We start from the raw sequence: 9,543 nt of genomic DNA on the forward strand, positions 1-9,543 counted from the left end.
ATGACGTTCTCAGAAGAGAAGCTGGTAAAAGAATTAAAGGATCAAGATGTAATTAGAGTTGAAAGAATGAAGAAGATCAATGGAGTTGGCTCCATTTCCAAATTTAATTATTACATTTTATTCGAAACGATTACCTAATGCAATAAAAGCAGCATGGTTACGTTTTAAGGTAAAATAGGATATCCAAAGACCGAGGAGATCTTTTTATTGCCATATGTTAGGGTCTCGTAGGCAGAAGCTACAAGGCAAGCCTGTCACATATGTTAAATGTAGTGAACCAGAGCATGGTGTATGTTATAAAGAAGCAAGATGTATACATTGTTGAAAGAATCATCCATCTTCTTCACAGATTTGCGATGTGTGCATCATGGAAAAGGAGATGTAGACATTAATGGTAAGTGAACGTATCACATGTAGAGAGGCAAAGAGGAAGTATTAAGTCAGTATGTTAGACCTGGAATATCCTTTGTAATGTAAGGGAGAGATCACCTCATTGGAGTCTGCGCCAGTGGTTCCTGGCGTTCCTGCCTCTTCGGAAGCTGCCCCATTAGTTTCTGGCACTCCTGCCTTTTCGAAGGCAGTGCCAGTGATTTCTGGCGCTTCTGCCTCTTCAGAGGCGGCGCCAGAGATTTCTAGCGCTCCTGCCTCTTCAGAGGCGGCGCCAGACATTTCTGGTGCTCCTGCCTCTTCAGAGGTGGTACCACAGACTTCTGACGCTCTTGCCTCTTCGGAGACAGTGCCGTTGGTTTCTGGCGCTCCTACCTCTTTGGAGGTGGCGCCAGTGATTTCTGGTGCTCTTGCCTCTTCGGAGGCAGTGTCAGATGTACTTGTCACTCCCACTTCTCTGGAGGCTGTACCAGCTATATCTGGTGTGACGGTTTCTTTGGAGGCTTTATTTTCAACATCTGATGCTTGTCTCCTTGGAGAGTTTACCAGCTGTAAATGGTGCTTCCGATGCTTTGGAGGATGCACCAATGTCTGACCCTCACTCCCCTCCTCAGGCAGGGCCATCTTTGTCTGTTCCTGAGACTGATTACCCTCTGAAAAGGAAAAAAAGGAGCAAGGCAGTAAGTTTAAAGCTCTTAAAAGAGGCTCCAATTTAACAGCCTCAAAAGGGAAGTAGAATTCATTAATTTTCTCCAGTGGAATTGTCAGGGATTAAGAACTAAATGGGAAGAATTAAAACTGCTCATATTAGAAGTGTCTCCTGTATGTACTGTATTGCTTTGCAGGAGACCATGATTGGTAATAATACGTCCCCTAGCCCACGAGATTATACGGCCTATTATTCCACCTATAACTTAGATATTGGAAGCCACGGCGGTATAGCTTTGTATGTTCGAAACGACACCCCACAAAATCCTATTAGTATCCAATCTACATTGCAAGTGATAGGTGTGCAGATCCATTTGCAAAGAAAATATACAGTATGCTCTCTCTATCTACACCTAGTGAAGTCTTCCCCATTGATGAATTTAAATCCCTTATTCAGCAGTTACCACGTCCCTTTGTCATTCTGGGAGATGTGATAGCAGAAGCCCTCTTTGGGGTGGCATCGTCACCAATCAAAGAGGAAGGTGCCTGTGTTCCATCACAGAGGGCGAAAATGTGGGTATCCTCAACACTGGGAGTCTACACATTTTCACGTTCAAACAGGCACATTATCAGCAATTAATTTATCTATATGCAGTGATGATTGCCTTATTAACTTTAACTGGAGAGTTATAAATGATAGATTTACCAGTGACCATTTTCCAATAGTGCTGAGTGTAGTCTCAAATTCTCCATCTCCAAGGCTACTTATATGGAACATTGGTAAAGCTGATCGGGCAACATTCCAGGAACATAGCTCAACAGATGACTCTGCTGATGACTTTCCTTGTGTAGATGATGCTCTTGACTTTTTGAATACAATAATGTTCTCGGCTGGTCTTCAGTCTACTGTATGCTTAGGACTTCGGGCATATTTATGCGTCGACCAGTTCCCTGGTGGACTCGTAAATGCCAGGAAACTCATAAGTTAAGTATACCTTAGTTTTACCAGACCACTGAGATGCCGGTGAGATGCGTCTAGATCTTCATTGCAGCGTCTGCTGGTTCGGAGCTGGTACAGATTTCAGAGGCTCTCTAAGTCTTTAATCAGCATTTGTATGAGAAATGAAAGGCATTGGCAGTTTTATGAAAATCACCCTAAGCAACCTCAACCATTCGCTTTTAGAGTATATTTCATTATCAGTGAATTAAACATGCCAAGGATGGAGATTTTACCGGGAAGATATTCAGTCAGCGCCCCTGGAATCTTCCAGAGGTAAAATTTTGTAGATATTTTCATTTTATAAAGACAAAATTATCCAGTGAGGCCATGTGGTCAATGTTTTTAGAACATTCCTTGCAACATGATAACTCAAAGTCAGATGCTGGCGTCGGCCCAGGAGTGGCCTTCCCTGGTATTGAAAGAAGCGGGAAATTATCGTCTGTTGCATCTATTTTTACAGCAGAGCGATATGCAATTTTAAAGGCTTTAAAGGAATATTTTTATTATACATTATGACTCAAGAAGTGTTCTTTAGTCACTGGAATCTTTTATCTCTTTAAACCCTCTGATTTTAGATATATTGGAATGGCTGCTGTTAGTGAAAAGAAGAGGGAAAGAAATTAATTTTTGTTGGGTGCCTTCCCATGTTGGGGTGGTTGGGAATGAGCAAGCCGATCCACTTGCTAAGTTAGCAGTCACCTCCCCGGAACTCAGAAGATGCCTCCTGCCATATCGGGATGTATATCTTACAGTAGGTCAGAAAATTAAAAAGTTTTCGCAGTCTGTGCGAAAATATTGCAACGAATAAAAAAAATGCTTAGTATCACGTCACCAGTGTCTCCTTGGTCATATCCCTATTTGACAAGGAGACAAGAAACGATGTTTTGCAGATTGAGGATTGGACATACAAGACTCACTCATGAGTTCTTGATGTCCAGTGAAAATCCTCCATTTTGCGATGACTGTACTGTGCCCTTAACTGTAAGACATTTGCTGGTCGAATGTCCCAGCCTTAGGAATTTGAGACATAGGTTCCTGTCTTGAGGGCGTGACAGAGAAGGTGATTTTATTCTAGCTACAATTCGCGGTGAGGATTGTAATATAGAGCAGTTATATACCTTCACGTGGGAGGCGGGTCTCCTCAACAAAATTTAGATTATACATATAAAGTATAAGTAAGTTTTGATAATATATTCGAACAAATATGATTATATACACATATTTTTTTGTTTTATATGAAATTCTTTTTAAACTTATCTATTTATTTTTAGTTTTCTATTTAAATTTATTACGGCGTCAATAACTAGATGTTGTAACGCCAATTTTAATAGACAATCAATCAATCTTTTCAACCAAATTGACTGAGAACTGATCAAAGAGAATGTCATTAAAGAATCTATATATGAAGTTTGCAGATGTTCAGACCTTTCTGAACACTGCTGGGAATAAAATCATCATGGCCCTGAGCACCACTAAACTGTACCTTAGAAACTCTTGGGCGAGTGGTAACTGGTAAAATATTTCGGTTCAGTGTGAAAGCATTCGCTCCTTCCGATGAGGATCTAAAAAAACTTGCTTTTGAACAATAAACATAGTTTTTTTCAGGACAAATAATAAAATTATGACACAAATAACACCAGTAAATCGACAACTAGAAACCATATTTAATCCTCCAAAATGAAAAAAAGATAAGTTACCACATCTCTATGAAAAAAAAAAGATCGACGAAAGGCGAGCATAATAATTCGCAACTAACTTAGAACCGATGCACACTTTGATTTAATCTAGAGGGTGAGACAATTTTGTGTTTGTCTGGGCTTGAAGGTCAACCAGGAAAGCAAATTCTAAATTCTGATACTCACAGATGCCTTCCTTTAAAAGAAATTGATCAAAGACTGGGGAAGGAATCAACTGGCGAAAAAAAAAAAATACTCCCGCCATGACAGAAATCCGTGTGAGACCAATCCAAATCACTGGATAAAAATTGACCAAAATAAATAAATGACTGAACAAATAAACAAGTAAAGGAATGACCAGCGAAAATTAAACAGGGTGTGGTGTGATATTTATAGGTAGTAGATGGTTGTAAAAGGTCCGTATAATTCAGGGTGTCTGCTTAGATGGCGTGGGACGTTATTTGTGGTTTGTAGGCTGATGATCAGTCTAGGGCTCTCCCAGTTAATGATTTATTCTAAGGTTCCTTTGAAGTTTTTGTCGGTCAGTTTTACAGACATAGGTTTAAACCACAACATGGAGAGGTAACTTTCATCTCTTGTAAAATATATGACCTTAACAGGTATATTATCTACGTAACAGATATTGTTAAAATCCGGCTTTCTCTAACACAGGCCCGAAGCCCTTGTGAAAGGAGTTATCTTTGTTTATTAATTTCAGTTTCATGATTTTCTGAATTGAGAACATGTACGAAAACATACATACACACACACACATATATACTGTATATATATGTATATACAAACACACACACAAACACACACACATATATATACACATATACTTATTTATCTATTCATTCATATATCTATTTATTCCTAATTATATTATCCCCCTGTCTATTCAGCATATGCCTGTTCATGACCTTGAAACGCTGTGATTGAGTTCAGAGAATTGAATAAACGTTGAACGCTTTGGTTCTCTGCTGTTCCCTTAGCAGTCAATCTCCTTCGTTTTCTTCTCTCCTTCCCCTTTTTCCTCTTACTCTTCCTCTTTCCGTTCTTATTCTGCGAATCATGACTCAAGATTTGATCGGTATCAGATCTTTGTTTCTGATGAAGTGTCGCTCTTCTTCTTCTTCTTCTTCTTCTTTGATCTTTCATCTGCATGTAGCGACTGTTGCTGTTATTGTTACTGTTGTTTCCCTTTTCCGTTTTCTAATAAAACAACTTCCAGGCACTTTAGCCACTCAAAATTTCGGAGAATCATCTTAACCCCCCTTTGGCTGAGATAAAAGCAGTTGCACAGACCGTGGAAATGCCTGATTGAATTCGCTAACAAAGTTGGGCGGAGGTAATGTATTCGCCAGTGTCTGCCTGCTGGTCTGCCTGTTCACAAGACGCCGCAAAGCGTCGCCGAAGAATCTCAATGACACTTTTTGGGCGCGTAGGATATGCGCCAAGGGAGCGTTGAATCCATTGCGAGTGTCACCCGAATACAAAACCAGTTTTCTGTTTTGATTGATGGTTGAAGCATGTGCCTTCTAACTGTTTTTCAGTTTTAGTTTTCTGTAAAAGAAAACTATTGAGACGGCTTTGTCTGTCCGTCCGCATTTTTTCCGTCCGCCCTCGGATCTTAAAAACTACTGAGGCTGGAGGGCTGCAATTTGGTGTGTTGATCAACCACCCTCCAATCATCAAACATACCAAATTGCAGCCCTCTAGCCTCAGTAGTTTTTATTTTATTTGAGGTTAAAGTTAGCCGTAATCGTACTTCTGGCATCGCTGTGGGTACCAACAACACAGACCACCACCGGACATGGCTGAGAGTTTCATACAGCATTATACGCTGTACAGAAAACTCGGCGCATTTTTTACCTGTCTAACTCATGAATTATATTTTGATATGATGATCTAAACTTATGCTACTGTATTGCGCTTCATCTACATCTAGATCACCCCCTTTCGGCAGAATGATTTCAACTGATCAAGCATCACCCCTTCTCCTCCTCTCTGAGCCCACCTTCATCCACTACACTTACTCCAAAATGCATTCACAAATCTACTGCTTCTGCATATCCACCGTCCTTGCTCATATTCAGTGCTCCATCATCCTGATTTTCATTTACCCTAATGACCTTAATCTTACCTACGTTTTCTTTCAATCTTCTCTTCTTCCAAACACATTTGAACTCTTTTAATAGCCTCTGCAGTTTCTCCTCAACAGCCGCATTCATTACTGAGCAATTTCCAGACATCAGTCATTTCACATTTCATTCACAACTCATTTTCTTATCCTACAACTTTGCACCTTCATCTGCTGTTCTCTGCGTAACTTCTCACTTTGCACTCTTTGTACGGATATCAAGGCTACAGTTTATTTTAACACTTCTACAGAAAGCTGGATATTTTCTACTCTAAGTATAGCGCTCCTGGTGGATGGTGTTAAGTTCGTACTTGGTTCAATGCATATTAACTGCCTCCCGAAGTACGAAAAATACCTGACTGAGTCATCAAAAGCTTCGGCTCGTGCATCGACATAAACACCTTTTGGTGTCCGTTTGGCGACTCGGCATCTCGAGATGCCGAGAAAAACGTCCGCGTGACAGCGCTTAAAGTTTTTGCGCACCCTCTCCCCTCCATTGTGTTATTCTTCTCGTTTATTTCTCTCACTTTTTTTTCTTGGCTACCCTTTAAGTCCTGCTTACACACACACACACTCACACATACGCATATATATAAAGGTGTGTTCATGCATCTTTTTCCGTTTGGAGTGGTTAGCACCAGATTAGTTCAGTCTTCCAGTTTTTCAGCAAATCTCTATAGATGCGGTTATCGACACCAAGCTCTTTTTCTTGTTCCCTGCAAGCGATGGTATCCATTTACAGCTGGGTGGACTGGTGAGCGGTAGGCCGTTAGCGACCCAGATGCCGTGCAAACGTCAGCCGAGCGCTGCACTGATCAGCCACAGCACCATAAATATGTCATCATCACAATTGTTTCATCTCCCTTCTTTACTATCTCTTATAGTGTACATATGGAACTTCTGTAATTTCCCTCAGGGCATCATTTCTCACTATCCAGCCGTGAAAGTTCTCATACTCTGTTCTAAAACAGAATAGCTCTTTGCTTCATAGCTTCCCTGCCCTGGGATAATCCACGCATAGTCTTACTTTCGTATGCAGTTTCAGTCTACTCTGATTGCGAAGTCTTATTCAGCCTGCCCATTGTTTGGTTCTCCTTTCTTAGTCTTTCGCTAAATTCCGCCTCAAGAGAACCCACATAGGATATCATTGTTCCTGAATGTTAGAAAGACCTGACCTCATTAATCCTTTCTCCGTACAGTGCTAAGTCATCTCTTTGTATGTTCTCTATTCTCATTACGCTTTTGTTAGATATATCTTGAATTCCGTCTCAACAGACTAAAACTTATGGTATTTTGCTGAACCAATTATACGTTTTTTTTTTCCTTTACAACCAGTCTTTCTTTTATTATAAAATCCACGAGAAGGGCAAAGAGGAAAGTAACATAACATAACATTACCTAACATGCACACCACAGCTCACTTGAAAAGACTCCATCAACATACCATTAATTTGGCATCTGTTTCGTTCGTGGATAATTTCAGTTAGCTTTACAAATCTAGCAGAAGCCACCAGAAGGGGATCTTTAAATTTCATACACTGTTGCATAACATGTCGCGAACAGATGTGTGATCCGTGCAACTTCTTCCATTCCTCGCCGTGTTCATTCCTGAGCATTTCGCTTATTTCTTTCTCCAGCCCGTTCGAGAATAAGGACACCGAATATTTTCATCGTAACCGACGCAAGTGCAGCGCCTCTATGGTTACCACATTCAGGCAGGTCATCTTTATTTAGTTTCGTTGTCCTGACTTCCAGTCTCAGTCAACAGGTTGCGTTTCCCCTTTGTATATTCTGTAAAACAGTCTAAGTCAAGTATATACCTTAGTTTAACCAGACCACTGAGCTGATTAACAGCTCTCCTGGGGCTGGCCGGAAGGATTAGACTTATTTTACTTGGCTAAGAACCAACTGGTTACCTAGCAACGGGACCTACCAGAACTAAATTCCTCTAATTCTTCATTGGCCGGCCGGAGACTCGAACGGGGGCCCAGCAGAGTGCTAGCCGAGAACTGTACCGACCCATCCAACGAGGAACTGTAGAACAGTCTAAGTGGTATACGAGGTGTCATTTGGTTTTCAGCTTGTCTGAGTTCAAGATTCGAAATGTTCTTTAAAGACGGTTTGAGATAAGTTTCTGAAATATTATTCTCGTCGTATGACAATAAGTCCATTCACTCAGTATTTACCTATTAACCTACCTTGTTACTTCCGGCCCCATTACGACGCAAAATGGTTTTATTTGTTTATCTAATTATATTTGTTTACCAGGATGGCGCCTTTGCCTACGCCCAAAGCTCTTATTTTATTTGGCTTACGACCTACATAAGCGCATTAACGCTGATGACAGTTTGCCTGAGAGGGAAGAAGACATAACGAAATTAAATAATTTTCCAAAACTATGCTTCTCATGCGATTTTTTTTTTTTTAAAAAGAGAAGAATAAGAAGAAGGAAACGAGAGAAGAAGAAAGAACCGTTGCAGAGGCTTTGAATATTGGGTAAGACATTAATATTCAAGGAACGCACAAGTCCTGTGCGCAATTTTAAATAGGCGTGTTACCCCTCCGAGCTCTCTGCTTCACATTAATTTCTTCCCAGTCGATCAACCCACTTTCAGTTACTATGCTCATTATGAATTCTGGGAAAATACTGCATGATTAAATATTCCTTAATAACACACTCACGCACACACAAGCACACATGCACACACACATGCATATATATATATACATATATATCTGTGTATATATATAGATATATAGTTTTCGTGTGTGTCTGTCTGTATGTCTGTGTATGAATATTCAATAATAGATCAGCCACAACTAAGATTATGAATGATAGTCTTCAATATAAGCAAATTTTACTCTGGGACAGCCCCAGTGGGATGCATAATAAGGATTCTTAGTGCTTTTGAGGGGAGCCAGAAAGAACTCAGAATGTGGAAATCGTTCCTGTGAGACGAACCCAGAAGGACACAAAATGAGGAGACTTTCCTGAAGGATGGGCCCCAAAAGACATGAAATACGGAACCATTCTTAGGAGACAAACCCATAAGGACCCCAAAATGAGGGAACGTTCCCATCGTACAAGCCCCAAGGGAAACAAAATAAGGAACGTTCGTAAGTGACGAGCCCAAAAGAACGTGAGATATGCTCCCATGGGACAAACCCAAAAAGACACAAAATGAGGAGATACTCTTTTAGTACGTGCCCAAAAAATGACACAGCATGAGGGGATACTTTTGCTGGACGAGCTAAAAAAAAAAAAAATGCGCCGAAGCTTCGGCGCAATCGAGTTTTCTGTTTAATGTATAATCAAGGCAACCGAAAATAGATCTATCTCTCGGTGGTCTCGGTATAATGCTATATGAGCCACGGCCAGGTGGTGGCCTGTCCTACGTCGTTGCCAGACTCACGATTAAGGCTAACTTTAACGTTAAATAAAATACAAACTACTCAGACTAGAGGGCTGCAATTTGATCTGTTTGATGATTGGAGGGTGGATGATCAACATACCAATTTGCAGCCCTCTAGCCTCAGTAATATTTAAGATCTGAAGACGGACGGACAGACAAAGCCGGCACAATAGTTTTCTTTTAAGGAAAACTAAAAAATTAGGAAAAAAGCCTGTTGGACGAGCCCAGAAGTATGCGAAATGAGGAAATATTTCTGTGGGACAAACCAAAGAAGAA

The 9,543-nt window shown here is 40.5% G+C and overlaps 1 protein-coding gene across 1 annotated transcript; it reads right to left on the reverse strand.

The window, feature by feature from the left end:
- Window positions 1–435: 435 nt before the first annotated feature.
- On the reverse strand, window positions 436–5,945 carry LOC136854832 (protein IWS1 homolog). The gene is made up of 2 exons (XM_067131368.1): window positions 5,858–5,945; window positions 436–1,040 (listed from the first exon to the last, which is right to left on the reverse strand). Exons 1-2 carry the CDS (start codon window positions 5,943–5,945, stop codon window positions 436–438), a joined length of 693 nt encoding a protein of 230 aa, XP_066987469.1.
- Window positions 5,946–9,543: the final 3,598 nt, after the last annotated feature.

This window comes from Macrobrachium rosenbergii, chromosome 30 (genome assembly GCF_040412425.1).
Source record: "Macrobrachium rosenbergii isolate ZJJX-2024 chromosome 30, ASM4041242v1, whole genome shotgun sequence".
Taxonomy (NCBI): Eukaryota; Metazoa; Arthropoda; class Malacostraca; order Decapoda; family Palaemonidae; genus Macrobrachium; species Macrobrachium rosenbergii.